Source organism: Leuciscus leuciscus (genome assembly GCF_965113295.1).
Source record: "Leuciscus leuciscus genome assembly, chromosome: 16".
In the NCBI taxonomy this organism is placed as follows: domain Eukaryota; kingdom Metazoa; phylum Chordata; class Actinopteri; order Cypriniformes; family Leuciscidae; genus Leuciscus; species Leuciscus leuciscus.
Window position 1 is genome coordinate 34,723,315 of NC_138740.1, and position 25,682 is coordinate 34,748,996.

Consider the following 25,682-nt stretch of genomic DNA (forward strand, 5'->3'; position numbering starts at 1 on the left):
ATTGATGCGCCTAAAAACGAAAAGTTTGAAGCAAAAGTTTGACGCACGTCAGGCGAAATCCGCTTCTTGTGGGCGGGGCAAGTGCTAGGCGGTTGTCTGTTTGTGTTGTAAATGGCTGATGATGATCGAGCATTCCTCGAGAGAGTTACCGCTCTGTATTTGCTTTGGAAAGCAGAACAGCGGCATAGGGGTCAACGTCGCCGTACTTGGGTCTACCGAGACCCTCCGGAGGCGTACCCAGTTTGGCGAGTTTAACTATTTGCTTCATTCGCGCGAACTGGACGCACGAATTAGGCGAATTCGTGAACATCGCACCACGCTAAACGCCTCATTCGCGCCGCAGGACCTCCAGACGTGCGTAAACGTGTCTTTGCATTGAAGTAACATTGAAATCACTCGCGCCAGACGCTCTATTCGCATTTGGTGTGGACGCACCTTTGGGCCTTCATTGTCCCATAGGCGTCAGGGCTCATTCCACGAGAGGCATGGCCTCGTCATAGGAATGGTCGAGTGGAATACCAATATAAGAGACCTCTCGAAAGGGAACGACTCGGTTGCTAACGTAACCAGGATTAGATGATGTGCAAAGCGGCCTGATTGGTTCGCACGCCTGAGCCACCTCGCCATAGGTTCGTGCAGTTGCCGCAGCACAGCCAATGACCGCGCTAGACGCTCTGCTATGTGTCTGCTGTGCAGCTGCACTGCGTTTTAAAATTTTGGCTTCAATATTCTCGAGAAAAGGAGTTTCCCCATAGTGTAAGCTGCTTACACAATACTCGTTCCCTCTTCTCAGGGAACCGATGTTACCTTAGTAACTGAGTCGATTTATATCAGCCAAGATAACACATAAATAGCTTACTTAATCTATGAAGGTTAGATAGTTTAATATGGTTTCCGCCAGTAGAGGCGCTCGAGCAACCGAAGCAATGACACACGAGTCTAGGAGAAGAAGAGAAGTGAGCGAGGGAAGGGAACACAAACAACATCATTGACTGCTCTTAATCTGCTGTTTTTCAGACTGTGAGTACATTCATTTTATCATTTATTCGGAAAAATCTAAATACAAACGACTAAATGAGGGATACTTAAAGTGTAAATTGCAGGTAAAATTTTTCACGAAGATAATGCAATGTGTTTATTAAACACAAAGATAAGAACCGCCCACCATTGTTTTTTATACCAAAATGCTGAATATAATATGAAAAGTTGGCACTTTTAACAGTGGTTTTAACCGCTCCCGCCCACTAGATGGGGCGTGACGTCATAAGAAGAACTCACTAGTAGAGTTACCGGCATAGTCATAGCTATAGATGCCTTGCATAACTACAGAAAAGTTTGTTGTATGTTTTATTTGATAAAAAAAATTATGGATAAAATCCATATCCAATCTCTACAGCTCTGATTTGGACTGACACCATGTAAGTAAATAATGTCTTCAGTCGTTGTCCCTCCTTGCTATTCTACATGACGGCAAACTTTTGAAAAGACTGGCTTGTTCCCTTATATTATCCGGGTTAAGTTTGCACCAGGCTAGCCTAGACTAGCTCTAACGTAGCTACTCACCAGGACACCTGGCCAACCCTCCACTCATTCTCCTCACACCAAGCATTAATAACATTGTAGGGCTGTGGTCCATAAAGAATTTGATGGTTTCCATCAAATAGCCATAATACAGTAAGAATCTAGCAGAGTATAGGTTGCGAGTTCCTCTTATGACGTCATCACCAGTTACTGAAAAAACACGCTACCTTTGAAGAAACCCCAATAAATGTTATTTTAACGCATTTTAAGACAGAAATATTAAATATATACATATAGAGCACTTTAATTTACACATTAATTGGCTGTGGTGGTTAACCTGCAACTTACACTTTAAGGATTTAGCATTAAGCTTTGTATTAGTAGAAAACCTGTAGTATTTTCGAATTACCGTGCTTTCCTCCCTCATATCCCCCTGAGACGAGAGACTTATGTATTTTTTGTCTGGAAAAAATCCTCCGATGACGCTATAATCGTCATTTTGCGTCATCGGAGGATTTTTTGGCCAGAGGCTAAAGACTACAGCCAGTAGGAGGGGCTGTCCCGCATGTTTTTAACCCGCCCATAGAGGGTGGGATCTCACTCACAGAATGTACACACAGTGTCAGCCGTCTTTCTTTGGAAGCTAAGCTAGCAGGCTCTTGTTCTGTGGAGAAAGCTGAGTAGCAGGGGTTACCATCCTCTTTTTCCCGGACATGTTTGGCCGTCGAGATTGTTCAAAATGTCCGGGATTCAGCTTTTGCTTTCTACAATCTACCGATTGGTGAATCTGCATGTAGTGTTTACATGAACGCTAAACAAGTGATCGGTTGATGTGCATTTTAACATTGCTAAGAACATTCCCGCTCCTCCGTGAGTGATACGAGACCGGTGCGTCTCAGTAATCACGCCACCGGCCTCGCGCCGTTCTCCCACGGCCCTCAGCCTCGTCCTGCTTGCCACAGTAAACATAATGAATGGCGACTGTAGAACGCAAAAGCCGAATCCCGGACATTTTCGGCGATCTTGAAATCCCGGGCAGACTCGTCATGGAGACTCGCTAGTAGCCTAGCCTGCGCTCTCTTACCGGTAGGCGTGGCTTGGGAGTGGCCTCCTAAGGCAGCGAAGCAAGTGCATTCTGGGAGATGTTGTCTTTCATCCACATAAGCCAAAAATACATTTTCTGGCTTTTCTTAGTCTAGAAAGCTCCAAATTCAAAAATAATTTCACATTTCTTCTACATAAATGACACATTTTAAATACACATTCTTCTTTCCAGAGGTGAAGTATCCCTTTAAGTGAATCACTCAGAAATGAATCGACTGATATTGTTCATTACGCTCGTGAAACGTGAACTCGCTACTGACTGGTTATTACAATTTGTGAAGATTATGATTTGTGTTTTTATTTTATTTGATGAGAAAATGAAACGTTAAACATTTTTAATGCATGCAAATCATATCTAATGTAAGCAGGGTTCTAATGACAAATAAGTTCCCCTCTGTTAAACCACAACCCCCCACCGTCCCCCATTAGATTAACCAGCTATTATGTAAAACTAATCATGCTATTTGGAATATAAAAATTCTATGCATATGATAATTAACGAACTATAAATAACAGGAATTGACCAATCAGAACTCAATATTGTAATGGTTCAAGCGCATCACTTGACGTTCTTTTAAAAGAAGAGGACAGACGTTATGATATTTCTTTGATTAGTGTTTAAGGACATTCCCCTTACATAACATTAAAACCAATAACGAACCGCTAAAGTGTGTTGATTCAGTAAGGGGTCGTTGTCTTGCTTTGAGTTTTTGAAAGTGAATGCAATCACAAAGGTGATAATGCACACATATGGTTGTAAATTTAAATAAAAGGTAACCATTGGGCCTAGGCCTGTATTTTAAATACTTTTGAAATAAAGATGTTATAATAAAATCGTATTAATATAAATATATATTAAAATTATGATTAAAATGTATGTGTAGGTTATTTAAAATAGCATAAATACAATATATAAAATAATGGTAAAACTTTACAATAAGGTTTCATTTGTTAACATTAATTGATGTATTACCTAACCTGAACTAACCATGAGCAATACATTTATTACTGAAGGACTATTTATCAATCTTTGTTAAGGTTAGTTAATAAAAAATACAACTGTTTGTTGTTTGTTCATGTTAGTGTAGCAAATTAGGCAGATATTTGAAGTTTGAATCTTTATTCCAATCAAACATATTTGTAGAGATAAATAGTGTTTGTATAATCCCTGGGTTGTTTTGTATCGAATCTATGAAGGTTATATAGTTTTAAATGGTTTCCGCCAGTAGAGGCGCTCGAGCAACCGAAGCAATGACACACATCCGAGTCTAGAAGAAGAAGAGAAGTGAGCGAGGGAAGGGAACATAAACAGGAAAAGTGGAACACAGCCGTTCATTCTGCTCTAAATCTGCTGTTTCAGACTGTGAGTACATTCATTTAATCATTTATCAGTAGACATCTAAATCCAAACGACTAAACGAGTCTGTTCATTTAGTGAATCACTCAGAAATGAATCGAAATGAACCGACTGATGTTGTTCATACGCTCGTGAAACGTAAACTCATTACTGACTGTTTTTCACATTATAATTTGAAGATTATGAGTTGTGTTTTCATTTTATGTAATGAACAAATTAAACCTGGTAAACAGTTTTTAATGTAGGGGTGGGGATATAGGGAACTATCGCGGGGTTGTAAAACACATGCTAGCAAATAAACTTTGTGTATTTATTTACTAGTTGCCATATCAACACTGTCACTGTATAGAGAAGAAAATGCGCCAAAATGTAAAAATCTTGTAACATATCACTGAACATTTATTTAACCATAGCGAAAGTAAATTTCTTCCAAGTTAATTTTTCATCTCTGTCTTCTTGTGTTTATTTAAAATTGGCAAATCTGATATTTAAAAGACAAAAAGACACTAAAAAGACAAATCTGATATTATTTTAATCTCCAATCTGTTATTTAACAAATTAGACAGTTCTTTAATGCTGATCTCGCCGGGTTTAAGTCTCAGTTGTGCGGCTGGGAAAGTTATAACACTGCGTTACAGTGTGCCCCTATTAGAGCTATGATACTCTATTCAATATTTTTATGAATTCTATTTAGAAACCAAGAGAACAAAGCCGAATAAAGCCAATGTTCAGATTTGATCATTTATTATTATGTTTTGAATTATGCTGCATTGCTGTGTTTTGCGGTGTGTTTGTTGTAAAAAAATAAAAAAATAAAAATGTTTCTAAACAATGAGAGTTTAAATGCTGGGAAATATTATGAAGGTATTTTTGGTGCAAATCAACTGAACGCCAGTGACAGTGAAATTTGTAGTTGTAGAGAATAGCCACACATGTGTATCGGTAAATTTGAAGTCAGAGATAAATATTTTAAGAGTTGCAAACTTGTAAACTTTTTTTTCTCTTCCACAAACACAACACAACAGTTAGGCCTACACCTTCTCAAATTCTTCATTGCAGGTGGACAAATCCTATTCTACAAATCACAAATTAAGAAACTCGTACGCTCACATTTTTGCTACTATTTCTGCAGTGAATATGGTGCAAAACGCATTTACACACCTGCATCAAAAAATGTGAAGTCACGGAGAAGTTTTGCTCATCCGCAAATCAGTATGTGAATTCATCCAATGAGAGTTGTGCACTTGTGGAATATTTTCTCACAAATGTCTTTTATATTTTTCTAGCACAAACACAAGTATATAACTACAACTGCTTGAATCTGCTGCGACAAATCTCAAATACTGTTGTTTTGTTTTCAAGTGACAAGTTTCGCGCACTCTCCCTTTTGCATCATTGATCTATGTAAAATGTGGTGCAAAAGTGAGTTGTGCATCTGTAGAGGCAGTGGGCGGAGCCTATATGAATATTCATGAGTTTCCCGGGCATGCGTGCAGATCTGATAATTTTAGTTCACGCTCTTCGTTTCTCAGCAGGTTTAATGGATTATTTCAAAAAAGGTAAATATAGTTTCAGCGCGAACTTAAACTACAATTGTGTATCATTTCTTAAAGTTTATAATGTTTTTATTAATTTGCACGTTTTGTGCATTCATCAATGACTGAATGATTGCAGGCATTCACTTCGTGTAGGCCTATATAAAACATAGCAAACTGCAACTCTAAAAATAAATTGCATCTTGCAAAGCTTTAAAACTGTATTTTATTAATTGTTATCATTTGCTGATTGCAATAAATTAAAACCTCATAAATGTATCTGTGGGCTGTATAATATATAGCCTAAGCCAAATCATTTAAGACCATACACAAGTATGAATGTGTTGCTTTAAAGCTGCATTATGCAGCTTTGCCGATTTCTTCGCTGTTTTCTCGCTTTTTGCTCGTGGGTTTCTCTATAGAGCTCCCCCTACAGCTTCGGAATAGATATAGAATAGAATATAACACTGTCGTCAAAACTTGTTGGCTCGTCCCATCTTCTCCCGCTGGTCATGTGCATTTGTTTTCAAAGAACCCAGCGAACGCACGGAGCCATGTCCACTGAGGTATGTATAATACACAGAAGGCTAGCATACAGTGAGGAAAATAAGTAGTTGAACACCCTGCTATTTTGCAAGTTCTCCCACTTTGAAATCATGGAGGGGTCTGAAATTGTCATCGTAGGTGCATGTCCACTGTGAGAGACATAATCTAGAAATCACAATGTATGATTTTTTAACTATTTATTTGTATGATACAGCTGCAAATAAGTATTTGAACACCTGAGAAAATCAATGTTAATATTTGGTACAGTAGCCTTTGTTTGCAATTACAGAGGTCAAACGTTTCCTGTAGTTTTTCACCAGGTTTGCATACACTGCAGGAGGGATTTTGGCCCACTCCTCCACACAGATCTTCTCTAGATCAGTCAGGTTTCTGGGCTGTCGCTGAGAAACACGGAGTTTGAGCTCCCTCCAAAGATTCTCTATTGGGTTTAGGTCTGGAGACTGGCTAGGCCACGCCAGAACCTTGATATGCTTCTTACAGAGCCACTCCTTGGTTATCCTGGCTGTGTGCTTCGGGTCATTGTCATGTTGGAAGACCCAGCCTCGACCCATCTTCAATGCTCTAACTGAGGGAAGGAGGTTGTTCCCCAAAATCTCGCAATACATGGCCCCGGTCATCCTCTCCTCAATACAGTGCAGTCGCCCTGTCCCATGTGCAGAAAAACACCCCCAAAGCATGATGCTACCACCCCCATGCTTCACAGTAGGGATTGTGTTCTTGGGATGGTACTCATCATTCTTCTTCATCCAAACACGTTTAGTGGAATTATGACCAAAAAGTTATATTTTGGTCTCATCTGACCACATGAGTTTCTCCCATGACTTCTCTGGATCATCCAAATGGTCATTGGCAAACTTAAGACGGCCTTGACGTGCTGGTTTAAGCAGGGGAACCTTCCGTGCCATGCATGATTTCAAACCATGACGTCTTAGTGTATTACCAACAGTAACCTTGGAAACGGTGGTCCCAGCTCTTTTCAGGTCATTGACCAGCTCCTCCCGTGTAGTTCTGGGCTGATTTCTCACCTTTCTTAGGATCATTGAGACCCCACGAGGTGAGATCTTGCATGGAGCCCCAGTCCGAGGGAGATTGACAGTGATGTTTAGCTTCTTCCATTTTCTAATGATTGCTCCAACAGTGGACCTTTTTTCACCAAGCTGCTTGGCAATTTCCCCGTAGCCCTTTCCAGCCTTGTGGAGGTGTACAATTTTGTCTCTAGTGTCTTTGGACAGCTCTTTGGTCTTGGCCAATGTTGTTTTCGTCAACGATGACGATAACGAAATTATTTTGCTGACGCATCTTTTTTTTTATGACGATAACGCAACGTTGACTAGCTAAAAAAGGCTCTAAGGTGACTAAAACATGACGAGACGTTTTCGAGTTTTTGTTGACTAGACGGAACGAAAATGATTATAATTCTGACGTTCACAATGCATTTCATTTCTGCCTATTTTGCGTGAAATCTGTCTGTTTTGAGCTAAAAAAAAAGTATCAGCAATACTGCCGCTTCCTATCCTTGTTTTGGGTACGCCCACCACCCGGCTGCCGCCATGCCGCGCACCAGATTACACACAACAACAACACACCTGCGCCTGCGGCTAGTCACTTGCCACACATCTTCGATATGAGGTGCCGGACTGGACAAAAGCGAAACGAACTGCGCGAGCGGGCGACAGTGCGCGAGAGAGACTGAGTGTGTCTGCGCAGGAGAGAGACCGAGTGTACGTGAGAGAGACCGAGTGTGTCTGCGAGCGAGAGAGACCGAGTGTGTCCGAGCATTAGTTTAGTAGGCTAATTGGTACAAAGTAATATATAATTATTATATAACTTAGATTATAACATAAATTATAACATAAATGATTATTTAACTAATTATATAATAAAGCCACAATTGGCAAAGAAAGAATGTTTTTATTCCTGGCTTTTTTTGGAGTAAAACAGTGATTCCACTGTTACCACTTTATCTGTGTGTAATGTTGTAGTAGCTCAAATTGAATTGAGTTACAACACTCGAATTGCAACACTTGCTACAACCTGTCAAACCTAAGCCCATTTCCAATACTTTTTAACCTAAATTAATTTGTTAAAGACAATTTTTTTTATTTTATTTTTTTACTAAAATTGACAACTTGACTAAAACCTTTTTGTGTTTTCGTCGACTAAAAAAGTGACTAAAATGTGACTAAAACTAAAAAGCATTTTCGTCCATAAGACTAAAACTAAAAGGGCTGCCAAAAACAACACTGGTCTTGGCCATGTTAGTAGTTGGATTCTTACTGATTGTATGGGGTGGACAGGTGTCTTTATGCAGCTAACGACCTCAAACAGGTGCATCTAATTTAGGATAATAAATGGGGTGGAGGTGGACATTTTAAAGGTAGACTAACAGGTCTTTGAGGGTCAGAATTCTAGCTGATAGACAGGTGTTCAAATACTTATTTGCAGCTGTATCATACAAATAAATAGTTAAAAACCATATATTGTGATTTCTGGATTTTTTTTTTTTTTAGATTATGTCTCTCACAGTGGACATGCACCTACGATGACAATTTCAGATCCCTCCATGATTTCCAAGTGGGAGAACTTGCAAAATAGCAGGGTGTTCAAATACTTATTTTCCTCACTGTACATGTTTAGATAGTATATGAGTGCAGTGCCGTAAAGCAGTTTGTTACATTGCGAGACCTGATATCACGCGATACTTCCTGATGCTGCGGCCGGCGGCCCGCTGGCCCAAAGTTGCAAGGGTGGTTTTTCGTCTCACAGGCGCTCGAGGGGTGCGAGAAGACCACCATCCAACCCGAAAACAGTCATATATGTGTATATATTTATATATATATATATATATATATATATATATATATGTGTGTGTGTATATATTTATGTTTTGATTGCAAGATGTGCTTGTGCTGGTTTTGATATAGCCTAATATATACACTACTGTTCAAAAGTTTGATATTAGTAAGGTTCCTCTAAGGTACCAAGACTACATTTATCTGAAAAACAGTAATATTGCGAAATATTCTTATCAACGGTTTTCTATTTTAATGTTTTTAAAAAATATATATTGTGATGCCAAAGCTCATTACTCTAGATTTCAGTGTCACATGACCCTTCAGAAATCATTCTAATCCTGATTTGCTGCTCAAGAAACATTTCTGATTATGATCACAGTTGAAAATGGTTGTGCTGCTTAAAGGGATAGTTCACCCAAAAATGAAAATTCTGTCATAATTTACTACATTTACATTTACATTTAGTCATTTAGCAGACGCCCTTATCCAAAGCGACTTACAAATTAGGACTAAGTTCAGCGAGTCATCATAAAGAGGCAAAAGCAACAACAACGCAGGAAGTGCTCAAAATACGAAGTTCAGGTATTATTCAGAGTAGCATAAGCCTGATAAGTGATGTTTCAAAGGGAAGGGATTTTTTTTTTTTTTTTTTTTTTTTCTATAAGGTTAAGTGCTCGCGGAAGAGATTGGTTTTCAGCTGTTTTTTGAATGTTGTCAGGGATTCTGCATTCCGGATGAGGGTGGGGAGAGCGTTCCACCAGCATGGAACTGTAAATGAGAATGTTCTGGAAAGTGATTTTGTGGCTTTCTGTGATGGAACCACGAGACGTCGCTCGTTGACCGATCGTAGGTGTCTGGTAGGGATGTAGACTCGTAGGAGTGAGTGAAAGTAGGAGGGAGCTGAGCCTGTGATAGTTCTGTAAGCAAGCGTCAGTGCCTTGAACTTGATGCGAGCAGCTAGAGGTAGCCAGTGCAGAGAGATGAACAGAGGAGTGACGTGGGCCCTCTTGGGCTCGTTGAAGACAAGACGAGCTGCAGCATTCTGGATCATCTGTAGGGGTTTGGTCGCACATGCTGGGAGTCCAGCCAGAAGGGCATTGCAGTAGTCAAGCCTAGAGATGACCAGGGCCTGGACGATAAGTTGTGTTGCATGCTCAGTTAGGAAAGGCCTGATCTTCCTGATGTTGTGCAGTGCAAACCTGCATGATCGAGCTGTCTTTGAAATGTGATCTGTGAAGGTCAGCTGGTCATCAAACGTTACTCCAAGATTTCTGACCGATCTTGATGGGGTGATTAATGATGACTCTAGCTGGATGGTGAAGTCGTGCTGTAGAGACGGATTGGCAGGGAGGACGAGAAGCTCAGTCTTTGCCAGGTTGAGCTGCAGGTGGTGTTCCTTCATCCATGTGGAGATGTCCGCCAGACAGCTTGAGACCCGTGCAGCTACTGTGGGATCATCTGGTTGAAAGGAGAGGAAGAGCTGTGTGTCATCAGCATAGCAGTGGTAGGAAAAACCGTGTGCCTGTATGATGTGTCCCAGTGATGTGGTGTAGATGGAGAAGAGGAGGGGACCAAGAACTGAACCCTGGGGAACCCCTGTGGTCAGCTGATGTGCTCTGGATATCTCGCCTCTCCATGCGACCTTGAAGGACCTACCTGTGAGATAGGACTCAAACCAGTGGAGTGAAGTTCCTGTGATGCCCAGTGATGAGAGGGTGGACAGAAGGATCTGATGATTCACCGTGTCGAAGGCAGCAGACAGATCCAGGAGAATGAGGACTGAAGATTTGGAAGCAGCTTTTGCGATCCGTAGGGCTTCTGTGACTGACAGTAATGCAGTCTCAGTTGAATGTCCTTTCTTGAAGCCAGATTGGTTGACATCCAGCTGGTTGTTTAGAGACAAGAAGGATGTTAGTTGGTTGAAGACAGCTCTTTCAAGTGTCTTCGCAATGAATGGTAGGAGAGAGATAGGTCTGTAATTCTCTACCAATGATGTGTTTAGCGTTGGTTTTTTGAGCAGTGGAGTAACCCGAGCCTGCTTGAATGCTGTAGGGAAGGTGCCAGTGTGGAGGGATGAGTTGATGATGTGTGTGAGTGATGGTAGAAGTGTGGGAGAGATGGCTTGTAGAAGGTGTGAGGGGATGGGGTCAAGCGTGCAGGTGGTAGGGTGACTGGAGAGGAGAAGTGTAGATACTTCTTCCTCGGTTAGCGAAGAAAAGGAGGACAGAGGGGTATTGGCTGTGGAAGGGGTCGGTCTGGGTTCCTGTGTGTGTGGAGCTGAGAACTGACTGCTGATAGCTGTTGTTTTGTTGGTGAAGAAGGTCGCAAAATCGTCAGCAGTTAAGGAGGAGGCGGGAGGTGGTGGAGGTGGACAGAGGAGAGAGTTGAATGTCTTGAAGAGTAATCGTGTGTTGGAGGAGCTGTTGATCTTGTTGTGGAAGTATGAAGATTTTGCAGCATGAACATCAACAGAAAAGGAGGAGAGGAGAGATTGATACATACTCAGGTCAGATGCGTCTTTTGATTTGTGCCATTTCCTCTCCGCTGCCCTGAGTTTGGTCCGGTGTTCCCGAAGAACCTCAGATAACCAGGGGTTAGAGGGAGTAGTGCGTGCTGGCCTGGAGGAGAGAGGGCAGATAATGTCTAGAGAAGAGATTAGAATGGAGCATAAGGTGTCCGTTGCGGTATTCACATCCAGAGATGAGAATTGTGAGGGTGGGGGAAGAGAGGATGACACGGCAGAGGAGAGATGGGAGGGGGAAAGTGAGCGCAGGTTTCGTCTGAAAGTGACTGGTGGTGGGGGTGGGGGTGCAGGGGTAGAGAGTTGTAGACTGAAAGTAATGAGGAAATGATCTGAAACGTGGAGAGGTGTCACCAGGATGTTTTCTGTGGTGCAGTTGCGTGTGTAAACCAGGTCCAGTTGGTTGCCTGATTTGTGAGTAGCTGTGGTGATGAGTCGTTTGAGATCGAAAGAGGCTAGGAGAGAGGTGAAGTCTGTTGCATGTGGCTTTTCGAGATGAATGTTGAAGTCACCGAAGACTAGAAGTGGGGTGCCGTCCTCAGGGAAAGTGGACAGCAGCACATCCAGCTCATCTACAAAGTTACCCAGCTGACCTGGGGGGCGATAAATGACTACAATATGGATTTTAATGGGGGTTGTAAGTGTAATAGCATGATATTCAAATGAGTTGTTGTTGCATAGAGAAGAGAGCGTGGAGTATTTGCAATTGTTAGAAACGAGAAGCCCTGTACCCCCACCTCTCAAGGCCGGATTTACCACCGGGCCGATTGGGCCGGTGCCCGGGGGCCTCCGACCTCTAGGGGGCCTCCAAGACCCCACTACTGTGTGACCTTTTTTTTATTTATTTTTTTGTTTGTTTTTTATTCAATTAAAAGAAAATTAATTAATGAGTTTGTGTGTATGTGTGTTAACAATAATTTATTTGCACACAAAAAAGTATGATGATCAGTTTTTTGGCTGTGTCGGCTGTGTCTGATGATGACGAGCCAACTTACCGCGAAAACTGTTGATAGCGGCAAGAAAAAATACAACAACATGGATAAAAAACAGTGGAGCCACAAAACGCAAAGCTAAAGGGGAGAAGGATAGCAGAGAGAATTTAATTTGGAGTAATATTTCAACCATCTCCACTTTTTTCAAAAGTCGACTCGGACTCATCTCTTCAACCGGAGTCGATTGTTAACCACACCGGCGGTGACGTACATTACCAGTTTGACAGCCTCAAAATGTAGGCCTATCTATTACTTTTTCCCTAATTAAAAACCCTGATTTTTAGATGCCCGGATCGGCGAAGAAGCCTAAATCTGCGTCCACCGCCGATCCCAAATAAATAATTCTGATTTAGCTAGAGCCCAGCACCCACACCACCCCTCTTGTCCCTGTTGCTTTTTAAATCATGTAACATTGTTGTATTAATGTTGACGGTTCATTTTTATGACCAGATACCCGTTCTAGGCTTATCAATGCATAATATGTGGGACTCGTTCTCTAGTTGAGGGTAACGTTAGGCTTCTTTCAATTAATATTTCACATTTTAAAAGTAGCCTATCTTTCACCTTTTTCCGTCAGTTCACTGCAGAGAAGTACGGAAGCCCTGAACCGCAACGTAAAAAAAAAAAAAAAAAAAATATATATATATATATATATACACATAGTATTTCGAGATTAAAGTCGAAACATTTCGAGAATACAGAAGAAGTTGCGTGAGCATTCATAACAGTGCGCGTCCACTAGCGCAGAGCGCGTGTTTCCAATTCATTACTCACGGTGTGTAGCCTCATGGCACCTGTGTAGAATTTCCTTTTGTTGAAAGCCCAGATAAAAGTAAAAAGCTAGCCTACTATTTTGTGTAGATCCATGTCCGACGCAGTTTGAGTTCACAAGCGCATTTCTTTACACACACGCACACACAAACACAGTGGACGCGCCGCACGCGCACCGTTATGAATACATGTGTACAATGTGAAACAACGGCAAGCACACATGCAACTTGGCCCCCCTCACCCCGTTTTACAGTTTTTTTTTTAATCCTCAGGTTGTGCTCAAAACCCTATAACACTTTTGATGTTCCCGGTTAAAAATGGCCAGCCTATAAAAACTTTCATTATTATAAAAACTTGCACTTGTTATGCTATATCATCACCCAATATTGGATTCAATCTTTTTGTCAGCTTGTTTTCTTTAAATTAGGACCAGTTTTATATTTCTATTTGCATCTGATTAATCGTAGGCCTCATCTATCTGAGAGTAGGCTTCTCATTTTGGTTAAAAAACTGGCGACCATTTAAAGTGAATTGGAGTGATTGAAAATAAGAGAAAAAAATAGTTTTCAGGAGCATGTTCATTATGTTCGTGTACATACATGTGTGCTTGCAAACATCAAGCCCTTGGACCTGTGCATGTGTGGATGCACACACACACTACCCAAACACACACATGTTAAAACACACAAACTTTTTTCTGATTTTGTTCTGTGATAGTTTCCTTTTTGTCTTTTGTTTTATAGATATTTATAGATCTCCTTTGCTGTCACAGTTAACATCACAAGAAATGGAGTTGGAGAAAGTGGTTTTGATTTAAACTAAAGAAAAACCCACAGCTTCCTTTTACTGTTTCTAAAAATTAAGATGCTGTGTTAGTTTGGGCTACGAGGGGGGAGGGGGGCCTCCAAGATTTTGTGCCCAGGGGCCTCTGCTTTCTAAATCCGTGCCTGCCACCTCTCCCAGACTGGCGAGGGGAGTGGGAGAAGGAGAAATTGCTAGAGAGAGCAGCAGGGGTTGCTGAGTCTTCTGGACGAATCCAGGTCTCAGTCAGCCCCAAGATACTAAGAGTAGAATGAGATGCAAAGGCTGGAATGAAGTCAGCTTTATTGACTGCTGACTGACAATTCCATAGACCCACGGAAAGAGAGAGAGGAGTATGTGAGGATGTGAGGATGGGACGCAGATTGGCAGTATTGCGCGTGATGAAAGGACGGTGCCGAGAGATAACAGGAATGTATTGAAAGCACATGTTGATTAAGGTGAACAATAAGGTAAGTAGAGGGAAGAGAAAGGGAAGAGGAGATACTTAAGTGCCTTTCTGGTGTCCTTGCTCGGTGGAGTCGCGCAGGTAGAGTCGCTGGTCTTTTCCCGAGTCGGTCTTCACACGAGGAGGCTGAACACGAGAGCTGAACGCTTCCGCTGACGCTTCCGCGACAGCGCGCAAATTACACAGATATACGGATAATGCTTTCACCGCTTGAGTGAGTACAGCTGTTTCGGTCGGGCAATTAAGTGTAAATAACGCGAAAATGTGGCAATTCCAACCTGCTAGGAGCAAAGGCTTAAGTGCAAATGTAACAATAATTTTAATTTTCACTCGCGGCTGTTGTTAATTGTGCCAACGCGTCTCTCTAAAATACAGAATTATGTGAAGTTAAAAATACAAAGTAACAAAAGGATCGAAGATAGGCTTACCTTGACTAAAAAACAACAATGAAATAACAGGGTGAACAGTATTCTGGCAAAAACACTTGCGCGTTCTAGCTGTGCCTCTAGTATGCTTGTCGCTGGTCCTGGACAATTTACTCACCCTCAAGTTGTTTCAAACCTGTATGAATTTCTTTTTTCTGCTGAACACAAAAGAAGATATTTTGAAAAATGTCTGTAACCAAACAGTTGATGGACCCAATTGACTTCCATAGTATTTTTCTTTTCTACTATGGAAGTCATTGGGGTCCATCAACTGTTTGGTTACAGACATTTTTCAAAATATCTTCTTTTGTGTTCAGCAGAAAAAAGAAATTCATACAGGTTTGAAACAACTTGAGGGAGAGTAAATGATGACAGAATTTTCATTTTTGGGTGAACTATCCCTTTATGGAGAATATATGTTTTCAGGATTGTATATGAATAGCAAGTACAAAAGAACAACATTTCTTTAAAATTATATATATTTTTTGTAACATTATAAATGCCTTTGCTGTCATTTGTGATTAATTTAAGGCATCCTTGCTTGCCTGCTATAAAAGTATATAATTTCTTAAATCATAGTGATTCCAAACTTTTGTCATGCAAATCTTAAGTTTCATTTTTCAAGAGTTAAATTCAGAATTCTTAATCAGCCTCTAATTGAAGCCCAATTAATAACATACAGTACATGTTTATAGAACTTTATGACTTTAAAAAAAATGTTGAATGAGTGTTTGTTGTGCAACAAAATAGATCATGCATTTGTATCAATGATCATCATTGTGTATCATCCAGGCACACAGTGCAACACATAAGGTCAAAGAAAAAACATGACAAAGAGAAACATCAGTGCAGGGTCCAAAATGTTTACTCGGACACTAATATGGTTGTGGAGTTATTTCCCAGAGATTATTGCCGGAGATGACACAGTTTTAAAACTTAATATAAGGTATGGTATCAGAAGAGCAATAAATAAATTATATGGTAATGATTCATGTATTAGGAATATTCTATATCTGCTCTTCTGTTGGAAATAAGTGTAGCTGTAATCATTTAGGTGTTCTGGAATTTTTGGTTTTACTGTAAAAGTGGAACCTTAACCTTGTGATATTTTTTTGTAAATTTATATTTTGTTTGTAAAAAATTATAATATTTTTTATTGCAGTGACATTCAACAAATGATAACAAAAGACAGTTTTAAAGCATTGCAATGTACAAAGGGAAAGCACAACGAAATGAACGAGTTGCAGTTTGCTGTGCTTTATATAGGCCTACACAAAGTGAATGCCAGCAATCATTTAGTCATTGATGAATGCACAAAACGTGCAAACTATTAAAAACATTATAAACTTTATGAAATAATACACAATTGTATTTTAAGTTCGCGCTAAAACTATATATGTTTTTTTGAAATAATCCATTAAACCAGGCTGACTCGTGCTGAGAAACAAAGAGCGTGAACTAAAATGATCAGATCTGCACGCATACCTGGGAAACTCATGAATATTCATATAGGCTCCGCCCACTGCCTCTACAGATGCACAACTCACTTTTGCACCACATTTCACATAGATCAATGGTGCAAAAGGGAGAGTGCGTGAAACTTGTCACTTGAAAGCAAAAAACTGTGTGAGATTCGTCGCAGCAGATTCAAGCAGTTGTAGTTATATACTTGTGTTTGTGCTAGAAAAATATACAAGACATTTATGAGAAAATATTCTACAAATGCGCAACTCTCATTGGATGAATTCACATACTGTTTTGCGGATGAGCAAAACTTTTCTGAACAGGCGTTCAGTTGATTTGCACCAAAAATACCTTCATAAAATATTCCCATCTTCCCACAGGAGAAGAAAAAGCAAGCAGGAGGAATTACTCCAGGAGAAACTACTGACATACTATGGTAAAGATGGAGATTAAGGAAGAACCCTGCAGAATAAAAGATGAAGATACAGAGGAACAAATAGGTTGGTGTTTTCCTTCATTCTCTTTAATGACTGATGAGGAATATTAAGATGAAAGCTCACATTTACTCCTGAGACCCAGGCATAGACTTTATCCTCTGTAAAGGACATTATATTTTAGAGAATTTCTCTGAGATCATTCATGTCAGAGTCCTGTAAAGAGCATATTCAGGGCTTTTCAGAGATACCAAATGTTTGGAGGTTTTACCATTACAACTTTAACTTCTTGTTTTTTAAAAATGACTGATATTGACTGAATGATCAAATTTAGCACTCTTATGGAAATATGATAATATTTTGTGTTTGAGTTTATTTATACTCGATTAATTTTCCGATTGTTTGTCATAAATAAAAATATCAACAATATGGGTTTTCCAATCAGAATATTAACCAAAAATTCTGAATATATTCAGAATATTATGAAACAGGGCACTGATCTCATTCATGTCCTCTGTAGAGACAGCAGGACTTACAGCATGTTTATCAGGTTCACAAGTGAAAAGGGAAATAAACTTTAAATCAGTATTCCTATGAAATATGAGATATTATGAAACTGTTTTAAGTTATTACTCCCATTTTTTCTTTTTTTTCATTACATGTTGCCACAAGAACACATTCATGTTCAAATTAAATATTCTATTGTATAGAATGGGACTACACATTTATGGCAATTTTACACACATTGCATTAAGTAAAATAAACTTACATAAACTAAATTCCCAAAGGAATCTCTTATATTTCTGGTTCTCGGGAGTATATAACCATACATCTAGAACTAGATACTAGTAGACTCAGTAGTAAACTAGATTTGTGCTACATTAAAACTTAATTTTTGATTTCTTTGTTTCTCATTTTTCCTCCTTTGATTGATTGAATTTGGGTAATTTATTATTTAATATGTTGATTTTAGACCCGATGGAAGTGAATAAAGACAAATGGCATCATTTTACTAATGAAGATGGAGAACTGACATATAAAAATGAAGACAAACATCTGTTTGAAAAACCTCATCTTAAAAATGAAGATGGAAATGCAGTCGTTTCACAGACGGAAGAGAATTTCTCACAAAAACAAGCTGAAAAATCTGGAGACAAAGAATTTTTCACCTGTTCTGAGTGTGGACTGTTTTATGTGCACAAATCAGACCTCAATAAACACATGAAATCTCATACTGGAGAAAATATGTTCATATGCTGTCAGTGTGGAAAGAGTTTCACACGTAAATCAAACCTCAACAGACACACGATAAAACACACTGGAGAAAAACCATTCACCTGCTCTCAGTGTGGAAAGAGTTTCAGTCATAAAGGAGGCCTTAAAGTGCACATGAGGACTCACACTAGAGAGAGGCCTTATACATGCTCTCAGTGTGGAAATAGTTTCAAATGCCAAAGCGTTCTCACCACTCATCTGCGTCGTCACTCTGGAGTGAGATCATTCAGCTGTGATCAGTGTGATAAAACTTTTGTTTTGGCATCAAGCTTAAAAGCACACCTTAAAACTCATGCTGGTGTGAAGCCTCACTTTTGTTCTTTTTGTGGAAAGAGTTTTTCACGACTGTTGAATTTAAAACAGCATGAGAGTGTTCATACTGGTGTGAGACCTCATTGTTGCTCTGACTGTGGGAAGACCTTCACTACATCCAACAATTTAAAAACACACCAGAGAATTCATACTGGAGAGAAGCCGCACCAGTGTTCTTCATGTGGGAAGAGTTTCATCCAATTATCTAATCTACAGAAACATGAGAAAAACCGTTGTCCGACAGTTTCTAATTAGCCAATGTTCATGTTCAGACTCATCACTTACAAGTAAATAATTTGACATTTAGATTAATCAAAAGCTGGATAATTTGCTAAATTTTGTAGTGAAGTTTGATTTTTTGACAACGGGAACCTTTGGGGAAGGTCAAAATAATAGTTAGAATATATGAGGGATTTGGGTAAAACTGGCATCAATAGTCCATTAAATCATAATCTATATTTCAAATAACTTGTTTTAGACGTATAGACATGATGCGTTAAGATATTAAAGACTTTTTTTGCATTGAAAAAGATTTGAATGAAATTGCAGACAAACAGCAAATGCTTAACAGCTTTAAGTCATATTATTTCATTAGGGTCTACATTCAAAATAAATAATTTTGCCAACTTAAATTTGTAATTTCTTAATGCAGAACGCCGTCTATGGACTGGAGAGTTCGCTTTTGAACATGTTCTATTCAGATGTCTGTAAAAGTGTCACTCCTTTTAGCTGGAGTGCCGATAGCCATCAAAGGGCACTCCTGTTTCCTTGATCATATCATGAACTATATTTCCCATAACACATTGCCTGTCAAGTCAAGTCATCTTCATTTATATAGCGCTTTTAACAATCTAGGTTGTTTCAAAGCAGCTTTACAGAGATAAACGTATAATTTAAGGTAACAGAGATTGTTTTGGCTTTATAGCGGTTCTTTAATAAAGTTATTTTCCAGCTAAAGTTAGTTTTGATTGATTCGCTTCCGTCGCAACGATCATTTGTTATTAAATTAGGGGCCGCTAATGCCAAGTTCACACTGCACGGTTTTCAAAGTAGTCGGGTCACTGTTCTTTTCACACTGCATGACTATCTGGGGTAACATTCAGTTGCTGGTGTGTTCACACTGCATGATGGATCAGTGGCAGGAGGTTCACACTGCATGACTTTACAAAAGAAAGAATCGCCGACAACTTCTGTCTAATCCGCAAACTACGTTTGACAACCAAACACACGCAAGAAGTGATAAGGAAATAACGCAAGATCACGCATGCGTGAGACCGGAGCTCTCGCAAGACTGAAATTGTTATTAAAAATGATAGCCTGCAAGAAGATTGCGATCCAAATTGTCTGTCTGCTGATTTGCAGAAAAAAGGAGAAAAATAAACAGTTTATGCAGGAGGAAATGGTTAGGAAGACGAGGGGAGCAAGGACTGTGTGTTCTGCAAAGAGAGTTGTGGGTAAATAAATAATTTTGCAATGTGCTGCTGTTGCTGCTGGTCAAGCAAATGTTTGTGCTTTGTTTCTGTTTGATATAATTGTAAATTTATCTATTAAAATACTGATATTGTGGCCTATAACTCCTCCCCGAACTCCCCGCTGCTCTGTATATTGGTCTCTCATTGGCTGTCGGTCATCGATGTAGTTTAAAGTCAGAACACTTTCACACAGCAGGATTTTGAATCGCCGACAGGTCCAGATATTTAGCATGCCAAATATCTCACGGGCGTCGGCGATTCTCTCAGATCGCATCTTTGCTTATTCACACTGCGTGATTGTCACTCGCTTGAACGAGCACCGATTTGCCTGTGATTTCGGGCATTTGTCTGTGATTTCTCAAAACCTGTCGGCGAGCCAAAATCGGGGCTAAAATCGTGCAGTCTGAACTCGGCTTAAGACGACACCATTCTCTCTACACAGAATTTCAAACCGAACCCGTGATAAACGCTGATGGTGTTCACATGCGCATTAAGAATTGGTTCTATAGTTATGTGCATTTGAATATATTTGCGCAGGTTTGGAATTCCCTACAAACTAAGCCTAAACAAAGTACTGGTCTTTCCTTATAAATTTTGATACAGAATTTAATTTAATTTTGTCACTTCGGGGGTAGGTACGCGAAACGAATTTCCCGACAACGCTTTACCTGGAGTGGTAAAGGGATCCTCCATAGGAAGAGACTAGTTGGCACTTCAGCACTGCGTTGACATCGGGTCCAGGCGAAGGTCCTTCGTCAGATCTGGATACGGCCTGGATCCGGCAGGCTGCGGGAAAACCTCGGGAAAAACAAAGACACTAAAATTAGCGTAGATGCCATTCTTTTATGATGTAACGAGTACATCAGGATTTATGGGAAGAGTTCCCGGTTCCGGCTGACCTAATCTATGCAGCCTAACATTGAATTAAAGAAGTCTATAATGTGTTATGTGTATGTTAGGTCAAAGAGATGTGTCTTTAATCTTGCTTTGAACTGACAGAGTGTGTCTGCTTCCCGGACAATGGTAGGAAGACTGTTCCAAAGTTTTGGTGCTAAATAGGAGAAGGATCTACCGCCAGCAGTCGATTTTGATATTTTAGGTATTATCAACTGGCCGGAATTTTGAGATCGCAATAGACGTGAAGGACTATAGTGCGTTAAGAGCTCGCTCAAGTACTGCGGAGCTAAACCATTTAGTGCTTTGTAAGTAATCAGCAATTTTTAAAAATGTATACGATGTTTAATAGGGAGCCATTGCAGTGTGGACAGAACCGGGCTAATATGGTCATACTTCCTGGTTCTGGTAAGAACTCGAGCTGCTGCATTTTGAACCAGCTTTAGTTTGTTTATTAAGCGTGCAGGGCAACCACCCATTAGAGCATTACAATAATCTAGCCTTGATGTCATGAACGCATGAACTAATTGTTCCGCATTTGTCATTGAGAGCATATGGCATAATTTAGATATATTTTTAAGATGGAAAAATGCGGTTTTACAGATACTAGATACGTGACTTTCAAATGAAAGGTTGGTATCAAAGAGCACACCCAGGTTCCTAACCGACGACGAAGACTTAACAGAGCAGCCATCAAGTGTTAGACAGTGTTCTAGGTTATTACGTGAGGATGTTTTTTGTCCAATAATTAGAATCTGTTTTTTTCAGAATTTAATAGTAGGAAATTACGAGTCATCCAATTTTTTATATCAGCTATACATCCCGTTAGTTTTGTGAGTTGGTAAGTTTCGTTAGGTTTTGAAGAAATATACCGCTGAGTATCGTCGGCATAACAGTGAAAGCTAATTCCATGTTTCCTAATGATATCTCCTAAGGGTAGCATGTACAGAGTGAACAGTAACGGTCCTAGTACTGAGCCTTGTGGTACGCCATACTGAACTTGTGATCGATGAGGAATCTCTTCATTTACTGCTACAAACTGATAACGGTCAGATAAGTATGATTTAAACCATGCTAATGCAATTCCACTAATGCCAACATAGTTTTCTAGTCTATTTAAAAGAATGTTGTGATCGATAGTATCAAATGCAGCACTAAGATCGAGTAACACTAATAGAGAGATACAACCACGATCGGATGATAAGAGCAAATCATTTGTAACTCTAATGAGAGCTGTCTCAGTACTATGGTACGGTCTAAATCCTGACTGGAAATCCTTACAGATATCATTTCTTTCAAGAAAGGAACACAGTTGTGAGGATACTGCTTTTTCTAATATCTTTGACAGAAAAGGTAGATTCGAGATCGGCCTGTAATTGACTAATTCTGTAGGATCAAGTTGCAGTTTTTTAACAAGCGGTTTAATCATAGCCAGCTTAAAGGTTTTTGGTACATATCCTAGTGACAAAGATGAATTAATGATTTTAAGAAGAGGATCTATGACCTCTGGGAGCATCTCTTTCAGTAGCTTAGTCGGTATAGGGTCTAACATACATGTTGTCGTTTTAGATGAATTAACGAGTTTGCAAAATTCTTCCTCTCCTAAAGCAATAAATGAATCAAATTTTTGTTTTGTTTTTTGACAAAAAAACCAACAACTCATTATGCTGAGTTTATGCATAATGCCTGCACTCATTATGCTTGATTACTTCCAACTGTGCATCGTTATCCTGTAAAGCTCTGCCGATAGAGGATATGCACATGACGTCACTGTAAGGCCCGCTATATTGGTCCAATCTCGGTTCGCCAATACACGGGGAAGGTATCACGTGTTCTGTCCTCACTCATGCAAAGTATTGGTTGGTTAAATTTGTAATACATTGATCATATGTATTTACTCGTTAATTACTCGTTAAATCTTACCCAGCTTGTACCTGAGATAGAGAGAGAGAGACAGATAGAGAGAGAAAAAGAGCGAAATCACCTATTCCATTCGTGTCCAGCCAAGAAGAGCCCCGAGAGCCGGAGCACACCTTGCTTTATCCTCCTGACCAGGTGACATGGGGGATGGGGGAGACCACCCTCAAATGGCTTAACCAGTTTTCTCTAAACTTCTCTAAACCTTATTACCTTTCATTTTATCTATCTGGATATGAGATATCTATACCACTCACTTTGAGACATTTCAAATGACACCAAAAACATAAGTCAATGGTAAACATTCACATTAAACCATGTTCTTGTGAGAGTTCTTTGTTGTTTTCTGAGAGGAAGGGAGGTTGTATGGGGGAGGTCCATAGACCAGGCCTCAAACAGTATTTTCAGTCTTACATCACCGTTGACCGGAGTGACTGCTGTTTAGCCCACTGAGTGATAAAATCATATCCTATATATTGTATTGTTATAAATTGTACAAGTCTTCAATTTAAAATCATACCCTATATATATTGTATTGAAAACTCATCAATTAAATATTTACTGTCTTATATTCTGCATAATTGTATGTTTTTCAATAAACACTAGCAAAAACTATACAAGTTTTAGGGCTGGACAATATATTTAACATTGACATAAGTGTTTAGGAAACACAATTCCTGGGTGCATGTCAATATCCACGCAGCACTGGATCTTTGATGAGTTGTAAAGAACACTATCGAGTCCAACTTTTAGTTTAAACTGATCATCGCTCATGTTTTCGCGTTTTCCTCTATTAAATTCAGTCATGTAGCAGCTCTTTTGCCACTCAGTCCTGTGCATACCCTCTATGTAAGCCCTGTGTTTTCACTGACTCTTTGCAAAGTCTTGTTAGTGTCACACTGCATTTCTGAGAGCCCTCCCTCTGGTTATCCATGTTTTGGTTTTCATTTTCTGCCTGGTTTCTCGGATGTCCTTGTTTTACTGTTTTTCTGCTCTGTTGTCTCTTTGTATTATCTGTCCTGTATTTTTGACCTGTTGCCTGTTTTATGGATTATGATTCCGAATTTCTGTAATAAACGACTGCATTTGGATCCTCAACCAGTTTCAGAGTATTTTGTGACAAAAAGATCTAGATGTGAATAAATCGCTGGGTCCAGACTATATTGCTTCTCTTCTCTGTTTAATCTCTCCTTCAACCCAAAAATGAAAATTCTTCTCGTATTCCTTAACTCCAGGCTTATCAATAATAGGGAAGCATCTAAACTTCAGGCTCAGGTCAGTTTAGTTCTGGTTCTCAACAGCCCTATAGGCTTGTTTTAAATTAATCAGGATCTGAATTTTCTTACTCATTGGTGGTTATTTTAAGCTTAAATGTAGTCATAACCAAAAATTATCTTTATAGTAAATCAACTGTCCTCAATAAATGTTATTTCTAAAATAATATTTTAATGTTTTATTATAATATATATTATCCCAAATCAAACGCATGTGGCGAGATAAATAGTGTTTGTTTCCCTTCAAGAGGTCTCTTGGCTTACACTATGGGAACACTCCTTTTCTCGAGAATATTGTAGCCAAATTTTTAAAATGCAGTGCAGCTCCACAGCAGACACATAGCAGAGCGTCTAGCGCAGTCATTGGCTGTGCTGCGGCAACTGCATGATCCTATAGCGAGGTGGCTCAGACCAATCAGGCCGCCAGAATGGGCGTGGCTTATAGCTATATAAGCCCCTATTTCTGGCATAGAATCAGATTTAATCTCCTTCAGCGAACTCTCCACTTCGCTGAACTCTGGATTGAGAAACCTTCTTCGTCGCTGCCGAAAAGCCTTCAGCGGAACATGCCATCTGCTAAGCGGTTCTGAGGACGCCGGCTTCCTGGTTTCAACTGGATGCCGCCTTCAGCCCGCTGTTCTGTTGTGCCATCCGGCGCGCTGTATCCTTTTAAAGGTAGTGTGTTCGCCGCTGCAACTCACTTTTCTAAAAGAGCAATTTCAGGCGTTGTTTCAAATGCCTCTGGACACCTGCGCTTCGTGCAGAGGCCGTCTCTTCGGCGGAGACCGTCAAATCCTTTGTGCTTCCTGTTGGGCCGTTACCACACGGAAGCTGCACTCTCTAAGGGCGGCTTCCCGGAGTGCGATGAGATGGCGCTCTCCACCCTCAACTGGCCAGCTTCGCCGACGACGACTCAGAGCCTCCCGCTCTCCCCTTTACTTTTCTCGAGCCGCGCAAGAAAAAGCGTTGCGCACAAAGGATGCCAGAGTGGACGAATACGAGTAAGCACACGCCGGCCTAGACCCCACCTACCTCGCTCTCAAACCCCCTCGCTGGTCCTGTTCACAGAGGTGGACCAGCGCCCCTCTCATCGAGCGGCTTTAAGTTTGAACTGTAAAGCCAGTCCCTTTATCACAAAACAAGGCTTTTACAGTCGCTACTTCCTCGTTCCAAAGAAGGATGGCGGCCTCAGGCCCATCCTAGATCTCAGACACCTTAACAAAGCGCTTATAACGCACCCGTTTAGGATGCTGACAACCAAACAAATCCTCGCGCAGATTCGCCCAGGGCGGGGGTCGGCAACCCGCGGCTCTAGAGCCACATGCGGCTCTTAAGCGCCGCCCTAGTGGCTCCCTGGAGCTTTTTAAAAAATATGAAAATGGAAAAAATATTTTTTGTTTTAATATAATTTCTGTAGGAGGAAAAACATGACAAACATTCTTAACCCTTTCGCACGTACGATCGCATCGGTGTGATCAGAACAGTCAGTGCATGACGTGATCAACTGCTAAATTCAAATGTGCTTTCGCGCGTTGGCTGGCGCTGAGCCAGAGACAGGCGCGCTCAGAGCTGTCATATATCACAACTTTTCAGTGTTTTCAACCACATAATGTTTATTTTAGGTTTCAGACATATAAGTACTAAAAAAACAATACATTTAGAGTTTGTAAAATACACACTGATGTTAAAGGAAGAGGCAATAATCCTTTCCATTATAATTAGACACGTTTTATTCATATCAGATATACATTGTGTAAGTAACTTTAAAGTTTACTCTATTCTTCT

General features: G+C 40.1%; 3 protein-coding genes across 8 annotated transcripts in view; 2 read left to right on the top strand and 1 right to left on the bottom strand.

The window, feature by feature from the left end:
* The window catches only part of LOC309478174 (uncharacterized protein), a 253,102-nt gene that overhangs the window by 63,204 nt on the left and 164,216 nt on the right, over positions 1–25,682 (bottom strand). The gene's annotated exons all lie outside the window — the stretch shown is intronic.
* Positions 1–25,682, top strand: part of LOC309478144 (uncharacterized protein) — a 105,984-nt gene that overhangs the window by 6,362 nt on the left and 73,940 nt on the right. The window lies entirely within an intron of this gene.
* On the top strand, positions 999–23,721 carry LOC309478171 (uncharacterized protein). 4 transcript variants are annotated; one of them, XR_014198843.1, is made up of 4 exons: positions 2,872–3,988; positions 16,700–16,819; positions 17,727–19,053; positions 19,094–23,721. XR_014198843.1 is itself a non-coding variant. In XM_082141766.1 (4 exons), the coding sequence occupies exons 3-4, from the start codon at positions 16,753–16,755 to the stop codon at positions 18,593–18,595; spliced, it is 936 nt and encodes a 311-aa protein (XP_081997892.1). In that variant the 5' UTR covers positions 2,872–3,988; positions 4,847–4,924; positions 16,700–16,752; the 3' UTR covers positions 18,596–23,721. The 4 variants fall into 4 exon arrangements, 3 of the variants coding, with proteins under 3 accessions (XP_081997891.1, XP_081997892.1, XP_081997890.1); XM_082141766.1 differs by adding an exon at positions 4,847–4,924 and having other exon boundaries at positions 17,727–23,721; XM_082141765.1 differs by lacking the exon at positions 2,872–3,988 and adding an exon at positions 999–1,020 and having other exon boundaries at positions 17,727–23,721.